At 38.3% G+C, this 15,469-nt stretch overlaps 1 protein-coding gene across 1 annotated transcript; it reads left to right on the forward strand.

Annotated features, from left to right (window-relative positions):
- Window positions 1-94: 94 nt before the first annotated feature.
- TYW3 (tRNA-yW synthesizing protein 3 homolog) lies at window positions 95-14,909 on the forward strand. The gene is made up of 6 exons (XM_081143724.1): window positions 95-389; window positions 1,480-1,560; window positions 2,916-3,014; window positions 3,238-3,309; window positions 5,620-5,753; window positions 14,371-14,909. Exons 1-6 carry the CDS (start codon window positions 216-218, stop codon window positions 14,585-14,587), a joined length of 777 nt encoding a protein of 258 aa, XP_080999850.1. The 5' UTR covers window positions 95-215; the 3' UTR covers window positions 14,588-14,909.
- Window positions 14,910-15,469: the final 560 nt, after the last annotated feature.

The following is a 15,469-nucleotide window of genomic DNA, read 5'->3' on the forward strand; positions in this document are numbered from 1 at the left end:
CCCCGCCCGCCCGCCTCTCCCCGCCCCGCCCGCCCGCCTCTCCCCGCCCCGCCCGCCCGCCTCTCCCCGCCCCGCCCCCGGAAGTCACAGGGGGTTTCTCGCGAGTGCGTAATGACGAGGAAGTTTGGGCCTTCCCAGCACCACTCGCTCCAATATGGCTGCCCCCAGGGGAGGCGAAGGCCAACGTAAACTGCAGACCCCAAATCCCTCCTCGCATGGATCGCAGCGCGGAGTTCAAGAGATGGAAGGCGCAGAGTCTGAACAAGGCGGACCTCAGCCGGAAGGGCAGCGTGGACGAGGGTGTGGCTGAGCTTGTGCAGCTCCTGAATGCGCGAGAACAGTATTTTACCACCAGCTCCTGCGCTGGCCGCATCCTCCTCCTGGACGGGGTGAGCCTCCTGTGCGCCCTTCCCGCGCCGACCTCGTAGTGGGAACACCGGGAGCCCTGTGCCCACGCGAGGCGGCACCCCAGTGCGGCCTGTTTGTGCTTGCGCTGCGGGTGGGTGGTCTCGGCTTCTTTCTCTGTGAAACTTAGAGGGTGAGTTAGAGCAGGGCGTCCACAACGTTAACGCGCGTACCGATCGCCCGGAGCTCTTTCAGAGGACAGATTCTGAGTCTGTAGGTCTAGCGTGGGGCTCGATAGTCTGCATTTCTAACAAACCCCCAAATGATGCCGAAGCTGCTGGCCTGGCAGTGATCTGGAGTTGCAAGGACTAAAGAATGTAGTTTCCTGAATACTGAGGGTATTTAAAGACTGTCCATCCTGGAGAAGCTGGCGGCGTCGAGCGCCCCACCGGACCCTAACCGCCTGACGGACGTCGCCGGGTTCATGTGTGCACTGCCTCCTAGCGGCCTGCTCCATTGTCACAGCTCCTGTCGTGTTGACCTGAGGCTGAGCCAGGGCAGCACCGGAGGGGGTTGTAACGCGGCTGTGGGACTTACTGGCTCGGTGACTTTAGGGAAATTACCTAAATTCATGCCCTCCCTGTTTTATGAACTGAGGATAATGAAGAGTGTCAGCTCCGCAGGGATTCTGTGTTAGAGCAGCGATTTTCAACCCGTGTCCAGCCACAGGCGCAGGGTGCGCCGCAAGAATTTTTAAAACATGCAATACCTGTTTCGTCAGGGGCTCTGACCTCTTTTCCCTTAGATTGTCAGATTAAAAAATGACAACAGCTGACACACCAATAGCCGTCCGGTGTGAATGAATCAAAATTATACCTGTTTGTTCTTGTTTTTTTTCGGATTGGCAAAAAAAATATATTTTTTTGGTGTGCCGCAGAATTGTGGTAATTAGTTTATGTGTGCCATAAGATGAAAAAGGTTGAAAATGGCTGGTGTAGAGAAAATGGGATAATTTATTTTAAAATCGCCACTCGGGATTATTAATTCAAGAAAATCTACAATATGTTATGCATTGTACTTAATATTTTTTTGCAAATATGTGATTAAATTAAATTATATTATTTTTCATTTTAGAATATAAATGGCTTTGAGGTTCAGAAACAAAACTGTTGCTGGCTGTTAGTTACACACAAACCTTGTGTGAAAGATGATGTGGTAAGTTTTTACATATAAATTTAAAGAAATAAGCTTTTTAATTCTCAGTCACTTTAAATACAAACGAAAACAGAAAATTCAAGATGACTTATGTGCATAATTATAATGATTGAAGATTATTCATAAAGCCTAAAGAGAATTCATTGTAATGGCTTTTTTGAGTTGGAGATAAAAGTAAAAACATGTATGCAAGCATTACTACAGCTGCTCAACAGAACACATCCCCTTGGACATAGCAGCGAGTTCACGGACAGTGGACACATACTGTATCCAAAGATTGAATTTCATTTCTGCCATTTTATAACTGCAACCTGGTGCAAATTATAGAAGGAAAGGGGAGAAAGGCAGCCAGGAGTAAGGCATTAACACTATCTGTGTATTACCAGCATACTGCTGTAAATAAATTATAGATTACTTACTTGGATTGCGTCTTGAAAATCTTTCTCTCTGTGCTGGATTATTTAGTTTCCTAAATTGAAATGTTTATAGATGATTTCACATAGATTCGTATTAGTCAAGCAGGTACATTACTGGTTCTGTTGCTCAAATGTTGTCTTCAGGGTACTCATCCAAGCTCCATCCCCTTCTCTGGGTACTAGTTCTCTGCATATTTGCCCTTATTCTCTTCTGCTACAGATTATCTTTGTGATAGGAAAGTTAGCTACCAGCAACCCCAGCAGAAAAAGACATCTTATGAAGATCCATGTTTAATTCCCGAAGGACCCTGAACCATCCTGCTTGGGTTGGGTGTCTTCCCCTTGAGATCAGTTATTTTTGCCAGCAGACTGGAATGCTATCCTTGATCAGCCCTAGGCACTTAGCATTTCTGGTACTGTGATAGTGGGAGTGATGAGTATCAGGGTTATGATTAACATTCCATGAGAATGAGAGGGTGTGAAGGAGGAAGCATGCTGTCTGGGGATATTAGTCAGAGAGAAATAACAACTGCCTTATATAAATTCTAGCTTAGACATAATAGTACATGTGTCTCAAACCTCAGTCTAACAATGAAGTATTTAAACAGACCTCCTAATATAGTCTTTACATACCATTTCTTAATGAAAAATCTGTTTAGGAATTACATACAGTAGTAGTTTCCTTTTTAAAGATATGGTTGGAAAGAATGACCCAAAAGGTATATGGGAGAATTAGAAATTGGGTCTTTTAAAAAAATAAGCAGATTAATAAGTTTTTGGAGAAAGAGGACCATGAAGGCAGAGTGAAAAGTTATTTCGGGAAAAGGATGCTGAAGGAGTCTAAAAGTTCCTGGGAAAAACAAGTTACGTATGATAAAGGATCACCAAAGAAGAGGATCATATATTTGTGTCTGCTACTAACATTTTTTATTTATTTAGATTGTAGCTCTGAAAAAAGCAAATGGAGATGCCGTTTTGAAATTTGAACCCCTTGTTCTTCATGTGCAGTGTCGACAATTGCAGGATGCACAGCTTCTGGTAAAACTTTATCATTGTACTTGAAGTTATAACTATATGGGTAGATTTAATTTTAAGCCTTAAAACTCCTACCAAAATTTAATGCAGTAGTTTTAATGCAAAATTTAATCAATAGTTTTTAATTTATAGGTTTGGGGTTATATATTTTTCTGCAGATTGTAGAGTTTAACAGTTTATCTGATTAGTCAGATTAGCAGAATTTAACAAATTTATTTTCTTACAGCATTCAGTGGCGATAGATTCTGGTTTCAGGAACTCTGGCATAACAGTGGGAAAGAGAGGAAAGACTATGTTGGTAAGATACCTTTTGGCCAAAAGTAATTCTTTGAGCATGAAGTGATCCAGATTATTGAAATAACTTAGACTTAGACTCCTGCCTTTAGTATCTCCTTACTCAGATCTTCTTGCCTTTTTTGCTCAGAAACCTTCAATGACTTATTCTTTCCTACAGGGCAAAGTCCAGAGATATTAGATGTACGTTTGAGGTCTTATTTTATAGTACTGTATTCTCTTCCACTTTTAACCTGATTCTCTGCCCTCCTCATCCTAAATAACCCCAATTTAATAAGCACCATGATGCCATGGAAAGAATAACAGATAGGGGAGTCTAAAGTCCTCTGCAGGAATACTGCATTGCCCCTGGCTATATGGACTTGGGCAAGCTCTTAAACCTCAGGGCCTGAATTTTCTCAGCCATATCAGGGGTCAAGCAAACTACTGCTCTAGGGACAAGTCCAGCCCACAGGGGCCAGATCCCAATATACCCATTCGATTAATTACTGTCTAAGGCTGCTTTTGTGTTACCGTGATAAATTTGAATAGTTGTGACAATACAGTTGTGAAGTTGAAAATGTTCACTATCTGTCCTTCCACAGAAAAAGTTTGTTGGCCCCTGGACTGGATGATCTTTAAGGCTCCTTCTAAGCTCCACATCCTCTCTGTGTTTTTTCCTCGCCAAGCCAGCCCCTGGTCATTTTGCTCAATTCTGATTTGTTGTAGTATTTACTGATTGTATTTATTCTTTGGCATGGCACATATTGTTTGCTCTTGAACTAAGTTTAGATTGTCCTCCATTCTAGCTCCCTAGACTTTCCTGTTTTCTACCTGTTTTTAACAAATAGCCTATTTTGCAAATAGAAGTGGCTTACAAAAGAAGACACCTGTACAGCATGACTAAATAGGAAAGCAGAGCCCTTGGTACTGGTTTGTGTCATGTCCCCATCTCATTACCCACTGCATCTGGTGGCCCAGCAAGAACAGAGCCATTCTTCTACCTTCCCCTTTTTTGACTTCCATATTCAGTTAGTTACAGGTCTTATCTCATCTGCCTCCCATTTCTCACACCTGAGTCTACCTCTTCAAGCCCTCTGTCACTTCCCCTACTTAAGCCCTCATCACCCCTCACCTCAGTCTGTACAGTGGTCTCCTGACTGGTCTTCCTGCTGTCCATCTTCTTCAGTCCCTGCAATCAGTACTGTCAGAATCCCCCTTTTGAACAAGTCAGGGTCTCCAAATATTTTCCCTGATATTCAAGGCCTTACCCAAACTATTTTCTATTTACCTTGTTTATGCTTATCTTCTGCTAGCATACTTACACTCCAGCCAGATAGAAAATGTGTCATTTTCCCAAATGTGTCACGCTCTGTCATGTCTCCATGACTATAGATAAGTTATTCCTCCCCCATTTTTACATCTGGTAAATTGCACATGTCCTTTAAAATCCTAACTGAAATGCCACCTTTCCCATGAAACTGAGGCCTGTCTCAATCAATTAGTTGTACCTCTTCTACATTTCCTTAATGTTTTGTGCCTGTGTACACTTGAACGCACATGCACAAACGTTGTTGTGTTTCTCCTGTCATAGCATTATAATTTTTATATTATAATTAAAATTATAATTTTTGTTCACTTGTCTATTTCTTGTTCTAAAAAGTGTAAGCTCTTAAAGGGACAATGTTACATTCATCCTATATCTTCACACGTTACGTAGGGCCTATATCGGAGATGCTCAGTAAAGTTTCATTGAATTAATTTTTATTCCTCATAATAGTTTTCGTTGTTCTTAATCCATATCCAGTGTTTGTATTTACTTGTAACATGTTAACTGTTTCATCAACAGGGTTAGTAAGATTGGCCCTAATGCATCGAGAAATGGCTCCTTTGTGAGAGAGCAGGCATGGTTTATTCTTATACCCACACTCTGCTCAAGCAGCACTGAGGCTCTTTTGAATCCAGTCCATTTTGATTTTCCCTTGAAACTTCTATTGAGATTTCATTTATTTCTTTTTTTAAATAGTGTATTAAAGCTTTTCTGAGCTTTAGTGAAATTGAAATTGCTAAGTTACTGGATTTTTTGATATTATCTGCTTCTCTGAAAGATAATGTGTAGAATGACTTTCTTTAGAAATGACTTTATATGATGGGAAAATCTATTTAATCTCCTTTGATCCAACTGTGTTTAGCTAAATTATATCAAAACACAAGCCTAAATGCTGTAATGGAGCTGAACTATGTTTAAACACAACCCTGACTTGGGAATTTCTTTAGTTACCTTCAATGTCTCTAGCACATAAGTCATCATGTCTAAATTGTTTGTTTCTTGTAGGCTGTCCGGAGCACACATGGCTTGGAAGTTCCATTAAGCCATAAGGGAAAACTGATGGTGACAGAGGAATATATCGACTTCCTATTAAAGATAGCAAATCAAAAAATGGAGGAAAACAAGAAGAGAATTGAAAGGTACATTAATTGGATATTTTCATGTTATTTTTCTATGCCAAGATCATCTTTGAAAATATTAATACACACCATCTTCAGTTTATACTCCCAACTGCTTTTCTGTTTGTAGCCTTATCATGAATAATAAAAGATGGTCAAAGTAATAGATGAAAATAACCAGACTGTAATGGGTACTAAATGGAGCATAAGCTCCATGGAGGAGAATGGGACAAATGACTGCCAGCAACAGGCATAAAGGAGCAAAACATAATCACTCAGGTAGGAAAGTCCAGTAGCCACAGGCACCATAACTGATCGAATTGCAGGCGGCCACACACTGCCACCTGGTGTGATCTCCTGGAGACGGCCTAGAATCTCCTTTTAAGGAGAATTGACTGGTTAGTTTTTAGCCTGATAAATATTTTACACCCCTGGCGAGTTTAATACAAGTTTCTTATCATGGATTAGATCTAGAATTGCAGAATTGTCCTAGTAGTAAGGATTGTGGCTATTAGTTCACATCTTTATATTTCTCCTGTTCTTAAATTTCACCCCAGGGTATATAAACTCTTACAGTGCTTTCTTCAACTTTTTTCTAAGAATAGTTCTTGATATAAAGAAGTGACTATTATTTTGCATTTCTTATATAAAGATAATACCATTGATCCACCATCAACAATAAATACATTTCTGAGTTATTCAAGTGGTGTTCACCAACTTGATATCATTTATAATTTCTTTTTTCCCTTCTCCCCACCCCCTTGGCCACCTCTTAACCAGTCAGTCTCTGCCCAAGTAACTCTTTTTTTTTTTTTTAAATATATCTTTATTGATTTCAGAGAGAGGAAAGGAGGGGGAGAGAGATAGAAACATCAATGATGAGGGAGTCATTGATCGAGCCCGCAACCCGGGCATGTGCCCTGACCGGGAATCGAACCCCGATCGCCCTGGATCCCAGGTCGGCGCTCAGCTGCTGAGCCACGCCCGGCCGGGCCCAAGTAACTCTTAAATCATTCTTCTCTCCCCATCCTTACTGCCACTTTCTTCATTCAAGACCATTGCAATACTAGCTTGTCTCATCTTAGAATGCTTCTAGTGTGTCTGTCTGCTAAGCCATTTTCCATATCATCATCAGAATCCTGGCTGTAAAATGCAAAGGAATCCTATTGCTTAACTTGCCTGCTTAAAATTCTTTAATACCTAGAATTTTTTTTGAAGCAGCTGAGACCAGACGTGCCAATGGCAGTAGTGTTGCGTGGTCGAAAGAGATAGATCTAGGCTCTGGAGCTAGAACTGAGTTGAAATCCAGATTCTACTACAACTTACTCAACTCCCTTAGCTTAATTTTTCTTATATCTAACTAGGGCAAAATACTTATCTTAAAGAACAATTTTGGTATACATTCACTAGCATATGTATAATGATTAGCTCTGGCCCTGTTATGGCTTCTCAGGGTGGAACAGCCCCTTTCCTTCAGTGATGCTTATAGAGAATAAACCAGCAGGCACACCAGTATCAGCATGGTTTCTCAACCAGGGCTCTGCATCTGAACAACAGGATTCACAAAATTATTCAAGTGACTATTTTTCAGGCTTCCCAACAATGGTATATAACTTGTACCATTCTAGATACACTGAAGAGAAGTTAATTTACTATGTAGAATGGATGTCTTAGGGCATTAGGGCTTAATATTCTGGCAGCCCGGCTGGGTGTGGCTCAGCCGTTGAGTGTCGACCTAGGATCCAGGCGATTGGGGTTCGATTCCCGGTCAGGGCACATGCCCTGGTTGTGGGCTCGATCAATGACTCTCTCATCATTGATATTTCTCTCTCTCTCTCTTCCTCTCCTTTCCTCTCTCTAAAATCAATAAAGATATATTTAAAAAAAAAAAAAATTCTCGCAGAACTGTGGTTGAAAACAGCCAAGAGGTTATCTGGCCACAATGTGCTTCGAACAAACGTTCTAAATAAAGTGATGATTTCAAGTAAGCAACTGAAGAGCACCCAGCCACTCTACCAGACTCAAGAGTTTGAACTCTATGTAGGTACTTATTGGTACCATTCCAAAAGTTTACCACATTAATAGTATTTCAGTGAGGTTGTTTTTCTAAGATATAGGAGGTAGCAAATCCATTTTTCTGTTTCCTTACTTGAATTTCAACAAGATTATAAATATAGCCCAAGATCAAGTAACTGTACACCTGGTGAAGTTAATTGAGCCACGTTCACCAACTATGAAATCAAATTATGCTTTAAATCCATAGACTAAGAGATGTGTTTTGAGATTATAGTGTGCATGCTGCTATCAAGAGAGCCATGCTCATCATATAAAATCAGTGAAAAATTAAAGAAGGGTAAAAAGTGTCTTAAGATACTGATTAGAAGATTACATGTGAATTCAGAAAGGCTGTACAAATTAGGGAGCTCCTTTGGGAGCAGCTGTACTTTCAGCCAAACGCAGAGAAAGAGTTACTCTTCTGATGTTGAAAAGAGAAAAAAATAATAAATACTGGAGGTGATGAGTTCTGCAATCAGACATTGAGTACTAAAATTGGTTTGTCATAGGACCAAAGTTTCACAATTAAACTAGCTATATGAAGAATTTTTAAAAGTCAAGATCCAAATGAGTAACATTTCATCAGCAAGAAGTTTTCTGCAAATGTGAAAAATCAAAGTCAAAGGGTAATACGTGTTTTCAATAGAAACAAGGTCTTGTTTGTGAAAACCAACTCCCAAGCCCCTTCTTAGTGGGAAGAGTAAGATAATTTTGTATATAATGATTTCTAGGTGAAAAATGTGAAGTTTGGAGGTCTACTTACCAACTGCGAGAGGAAGGCTGTCTTTGATTCTATTTATAAGAGATCAGAACTTACTGGGTCAGATGAAACCACCATTTGGCTATGAGTACAATGAAAGTAGCCATGTTCTTTTCACCAACTGTGTAATAAGAAAATAAATGTTAAAGTATAGAATGAAAGGGCTGACTATATTAGCATATAATATTGCTGATAAAAATGAAGCAAATTGGAGAGAAAAAGTAAATGAATCTATTTCCTGCGGTTCAACCTTTTTGTTGTTGTTCTTATTATTAGTTTACTTTTTTGTGGTTAAATATACATAACAAAATTTGCTATTTTAACCATTTTAAGTGTACAGTTCAGTGGCATTGAGTACATTCACATTGTTATGTAACCACCACCACCACCCAGTCCAGCTCCAGAGCCTTTGCATCATCCCAAATTGAAACTGTACCTGTCAGACAGTAATCCCCCATTCCCCAAATCGCAGCCCCTAGTAACTGCTATTCTGTTTTTACTCTCTGAATTTGACAATTCGAGTTTCCTCATAAAATTGGGATCATGCAATATTTTTCCTTTCATGTCTTGTTTATTTCACTTAGCATAATGTCTTCAGGGTTCACCCATGTTGTAGCATGTATCAGAATTTTGTTTCTTTTTATAGCTAAATAATATTCCATTATATTTATATACCACATTATGTTTATCCATTCATCTGTCAGTGGCCATTTGGATTTTTTTCCACCTTTCAGCTATTGTGAATAATACTGCAGTGAACATGGGTGTACAGATATCTGTCTGAGTCCTTGTTATCAATTCTTTTGGTGTATACCCAGAAGTGGAAGTGCTGGATCACATGGTAATTCTACATTTAATTTTTTTAAGAACTGCCATACTGTTTTCCACAGGAACTGCACCATTTTACATTCCCACCAGCAATGAGCAAGGGTTCCCTTTTCTCAATATCCTTGCCAACACTTGTTGTCTTTTGTTTTTTTGTGGCTTTTCCTTTTTAATAATAGCCATTCTTGCAGGTGTGAGGTGATATCTCATTTTGGTTTTGATTTGTATTTCTCTGATGATTAGTGACATTGAGCTTTCTTTCATATACCAGTTGATAAGAATTTCTGTTATATCACTGCTGCTTTTGTTCCTTCTTATCTTCCTTCTGGATTTCTTACTATTCTGTCGGTTAAATGTTGTTGTCCAGGATTCTGTCCCTGGCCCAGAGCTTCAGCTACTTCCCCATATACTTGTAGGTCTTCCAAATCTCTCCCCAGTCATGGGCTTATATATCCAATAACCTATTGAACATATGTAACTAAAATATCCCATCATTCTTTCCTTAATATCTTTCTTAGCGTAGTCTCAACCGCGTAGCCATTTCCTTGGTTCAGATTCCTATTAGCTTTTACCGGCATCGTTACAGTTTATGCCTCAGTGCAATACAAAAATATGAATCATAGTGACTTGCAATTATTTAATTGCATGTATATCTTTTTTTCCACTACAGTGTGGTCACCAACTACACACACAAACACACACATACACATACACATTCACTTTAAATTCTCTTATCCTATATCTTATCCTAAAACCTTACATAGTGTCTGGCTCGTAGTAGAAACCCAGTAAGTGTTTATAGAATTAATCATAGTAAAGAAACTTAAAAGTTAACACATATTGAGTTCCCCAAAGTAAAAAAATAATCATTATTTTCTGTGTCTTATACAAGAATAGTGATTAATAAATGTGCTAAATTTAGTTAACTGACTTTTTCCATCTCTGTGCTACTTTTAAGTCTTCAAAGCCTTAGGATGATCATTCTGGAACACATGAAAGATGGCTTAGACATGGGGCAAGCAGGAGTAGGCTCTGGCTACATAGTCCAGGTGAAAAGTAACAGGACCCTGAGTAACAAGATGAATGGGAGCGATCCTGCAGAGCATCAGCTGAAATGGCAACAGATTAGAAATGGTAGAGAAGGTGGAGTCAAGAGTGACAGATGTCGTAGACTCCTTAGAGTTGCTAGTTTTGATTTTAAAATTGGAACTGAAGCAGGTAAATAAATAACTTGCACATTTCCCTATATACATAAGATCAAAAAGGTAAATAATGTAAAGTGAAAATACGTATTTTATATTCTGATAATCCTTCTCTGGATATCCCCTCTCCTTGATTTTTCCTCTCATAATTCCTCTCCCTTCAACCAGCCAGCTTTCCATTCATCCTTGCAATTCAGCCTAGGCATTGGGTTTTTCCTAAAGAGCTTTTTATGATCCCACTTGGAGCAAAGTGCCGCTGTGTGCTCCCACTTTGTCTTATCTTTCTCATGGCATGTTGAATGTGTCCTTACAGCTCTGTAACTCCCATTAGACCCTGAGCTCCTTGAGGGCACAGACATGCCTTTTACCTGTGTTTTCAGCACCTGAGACAGGCCACCACATACATGTTTGTAAATAAAAACACTAGAGCTTAGTTAAAATCTAAATGCATAATATATGAAAATAGCCCTCTTGGTTATTTGTGAATAATGGAAGCCTAAAAGGGTATGAAATTGTGCCTAGATTTCATTAACTTTTCCTTCGTATTTCAGAAGTCAAATATCAGCTTTTTATTGAAAGTGGTTCTATAACTGACTTGAAAAATGAGAATTCATTTTCACAGCGCTGGCCTAAAAAGTTCTCGCATGAGGAGAACTGAGTACAAGTTGCCCCATGGCATGATAATCTTGACTGCAGAGGTAGAAAAACTGAAGACAATTTGATTTTCTTTTGAGGGGAGAAAAGAAACATTTGCCCGAGTGTACATTTCTTTTTATATTCCAAGCTGTTTTTGTTGCCTGTGAGAGCTGAGAAAATTGCACTGTGAGAATTAGACTTTAGAATGCTGTGTAAGGGGCCATAGAATGAGGGGGGGGACATGCAATTGGACAACAAATTTCTGACTTAATGTGTGAGATAGTTTCCCAAAGGACTTTTTACAAGTTCCCTTAAAACAGGAAAAGGAGAAAGTATTTGAAGTTTCTATTCTTGGCTTTTAGCACAAAAGGGTCCTTGTTACACTTACCAGTTGTTTTGTGGCACCCCAAGGATACCCCAAGGATACCACAAAACAACTAGCTTTTGAATTCTTAGGTTCTTTAGTGGAAGATTAAAGTAAGGAGCCTCTCCCACTTTAGTTACCTTTTTTATGTGTGTTTAACAAGGTATGTTGCATGAACTGTTAATTCTCTGTGATCATGGAAGAGCAATTATCTGTAATTTTCTAGGAGCAGAGTATGATCCAGGAAAAAAAAACTTGACTACCTGAGTCTAACGTGCAGGGTTGGGTGGAGAACGATAGAAGATGAAGTTGCACATCATGGATAGCCTCTTACGATCAACAAGGGCGGCTCGCACCATTTTGTGGCATGCTTGGGTTTATGTTTTAGATAAAATGAGTCATTCTGTTGGGTCATTTTATTAAGCTATTCTAAGTAGGCAGTTTGGAAGATGAGAAGAAAACCAGCCATTGAAGTCACCAGGGATGATGGTAAGACCAAGAGAGAGATCAAACCAAGTGTAGAACTTTTCGTAAATAAAAGGGACTGAACAGAATTTTGGTAGATGACATGAGGGGCTGATGCAGGAGGTTAGTCTGGCAGAGTCTTGGTGAGCCAGCTGAATTCTGACCTCATGTCTCCACTCTGTGGTAGGTGGGATATGAAAGAATAAACCGTCTCCACTTGAGAGGAATGCAGGGCAGGTGGTGCCTTTGTCAAGAACCAAGTTTTAGTTAAGGATGTACAGGGTACATTAAATGAAGAGGTTGTTACCATGGAACAAGGTCTAAAAAATGTATGTCGGTTAATATTTTTAAAAGCCTTTTGCTTATACCTCTTACAGTACAGTTTTTCCTTTTATTATACCTCCCTTATTGAGATTGATTATTCTTTGAAAAAATATCTATGAGCACCTCTTATATGCCAAGCATGGTGCTGGATATCAAGGTGTAGAGTGGTGAGTACTTTAAGTTCTTCAGATATGGACAGGATGTGTAGTAATGATGTTAGGTACATATTAGAATTGTGTGGAGTATTTGGGAATAGGTATCTTTTTTTTTTTTAGGGAAACTTTAGAGTCTTGGCAAGTAGAAGAACTAAGCCTGTTTGTTGAATTAAAGAAAGAAGAAAATTGATCCAAATAGCACTCTATTCTGTAGATGTCAAAAATTTCCTGCCATAGTCTACCGTTATAATAGGATATATAAGCATGACAAGATCCCTACAATGGATCTCTCGTTTTCGATGAGAACAAGGGAGTTCTCAACCTTTAGATCATTCTGATTTGGGACCTAGGCTAATAATTTTTTAAATGTTACCTTTTTTGCTCAGTAGTTATTTATTCACTTATTTGGCATATTTTTACCGAGCGTGTCACATTGTACTGCATACTAATATAACAAAACAAGATAGGTGGGGTCCTTGGTCTCATGGAGTTTCCAATCTGTAAAAATAGTCATTACAGAGAACTTATTCTGTGCCAGGCTCTGTGCTAGGTACTTACATACATCACCTATACCCTCTGACAACCCTGCTAGGTACAGGATAATACCCAATTGTATAAATGAAGACAGCAGGGTCAGGGAGGTTGGAATCAGCCAACCTCAGCATTCCCAGCACAATGCTTGTGTGAAAACACATGCCACACACTGTGCCACCCTGATGCCTCCCACATATGCTGAAGGCCACTGTCAGGCGGAGAGCTGTTGGTGTTAATGTGAGCTTAGAAAAGAAATTAAGCCAAATTTTCAGAGAGAAAACAGTTAATCGTGTCACAAAATTAACACTAAAACTCCAGTGGAAAAATGAGGAAAGGAAAAGAACAATTCATATTTTTTAAAAGTTTCAAATAGCTAATGCAAAACATTTGATTTCACTTACCAATAAAGAAATGAAATTGAAATAATGAGATACCATTGTCACCTCTCCAAGTAAGGCTTGTTTTTTGATGGTAATACTCAATATATGGTTGAAGTGATCTCTCAGGTATTGCTGTTAGAAGCATATGTTAAACATCCATTTTGGAAAACAATACTTCTCAAGAACTTTAAAATGTTCATACCTTTTAACCATGTAATCACATTTCTAGGAGTCTGTCCTAAAGAAAGAGCTAGAAATTCGGATCGTGTTATTTTCAACACTGTCATTGTTTGTATTAGGGAAAATTTGAAAATAAATTAAGGCCAATATAGATGACATAGTATTATACTACCATTAAAAAGTGTTATTTTGTAGTTCATCTGATGATACAGAAAATGTTGTCAAGAAACATTAAATTAGAAAAATCAGTGTAAAACTTTATATGTAATATCACAATTGTGTAAAAGAGAGTAGTTATATGTGTGCATGTATAAATACATTAATTCAGAATACATTAATAAACTGGAAAGAATAAAAATATTGAGAGTGGCAATTGCTAGGTAGTTATATAGAGGATCTGTATTTGTAACTTCATATATTTTCCATATTCTCTAAAATGAGCTGCTATTACATGTTTGATTTTTTTAATAAATTTTTTTTACCTCCTGTGTTTGATACCTATATGTGGAATAGAAATTGAGATAGAATAGAAATTGTCAAGAGATGATTTCAACCCAATTTTCTAGACTGTTCTTAAAGAGCTGAAAATACATTCCTTTTTCTAATTAAACAATAATAAAAGCAAGATGCTTTTAATGTATTTCATATTTTAAGGTTAGCATGGAACATCAAATTTATATAATTTATAAGTTCTAGGTATACTTCAGTCATTCGTTTCAGAACACACTGATATAACAGTAGTGCTTATTTCTTTACAGGTTTTACAGCTGCCTACAATGTGCTTTGGAAAGGGAAACTATTACTGACTTACATCCCAAAGAGAAAATCATCGTGAAAAATAATTCATATTCTCATAAGAAAAAAAGAAACCGAGAAAAAGCAAGTGGCAAATGTGTTACTGAAGAAAATGATAAAAAACTTGAAAGTGATGATGATCCAGGAATCAGTGTTACTCTCTTCCCTGAAGATTACTAAGATTTGGTTCTAAAGTGTCTTTGGTAGAATATGTTTCTAATAATTATTATAAAGCTGCTCTTTATAAGAGTGTTTTAGTTCATTGAGTATATTAGACATTCAGAAAAGCAAGGTTTAATTTTTTTTTTAATTTTTAAATTTTATTTTTGTTTAAAATATTACAGATGCTCCTTTTTCTCCCCAATGACCCGTATTTTAGAGACACCCATCTTATAAACATAGATGCCTTTTTAAAGTAGCTGTGTGTGATGTTTGCTCATTAAGTACCATCTTTTAAATCACGGAAATTCATTACAAAAATAAAATTACAATTTTTAATGCATCTCTTTTTTTTAAGTTTTAATTTCTACTTCTGCAAAACAGAACTATCATACTCTTTCAAGAGAAACTGAACTTTAGGAATACTTGAATAAAAGTCATAGCAACATTTTACTTAGGTTTAATTTTGAAATCTGCAGCCTTAACAGTACTTCAGAGTTTGCCTGCTGCCATGGAGTCCAATGACAAGATTTTCCCTCTTTTGACTTTGTGAATAAAACGACTGTTACCCTTTTTGTTCAGAACAAAATAATCTGAACCGTTTTTCCCCTTTATTTCTCACAAACCAGTCTCCATAAAACAGTGAGCATGATTTTTCACTAAGCCTGTTCAGAAATGATAACTTAAGACGCATTTTTTAAAAATTCAACCTAATTGTTAAAAGCATTACAGATGTCCCCTTTTCTCCCCCCATTGACCCCCTCCACCCCACACCCACCCCATCCTCAGGCGCTTCCCACACCATTGTCAAGACACAGGCATCTTAATGGAGCAAGTGTGCTGTGGAAAATTGCCAGGAATCAGAAGCCTTGGGTTTGAGTTCTGACTACTGCATAGAAGCTG

Source organism: Miniopterus schreibersii, assembly GCF_964146895.1.
Source record: "Miniopterus schreibersii genome assembly, chromosome: 8".
In the NCBI taxonomy this organism is placed as follows: Eukaryota; Metazoa; Chordata; class Mammalia; order Chiroptera; family Miniopteridae; genus Miniopterus; species Miniopterus schreibersii.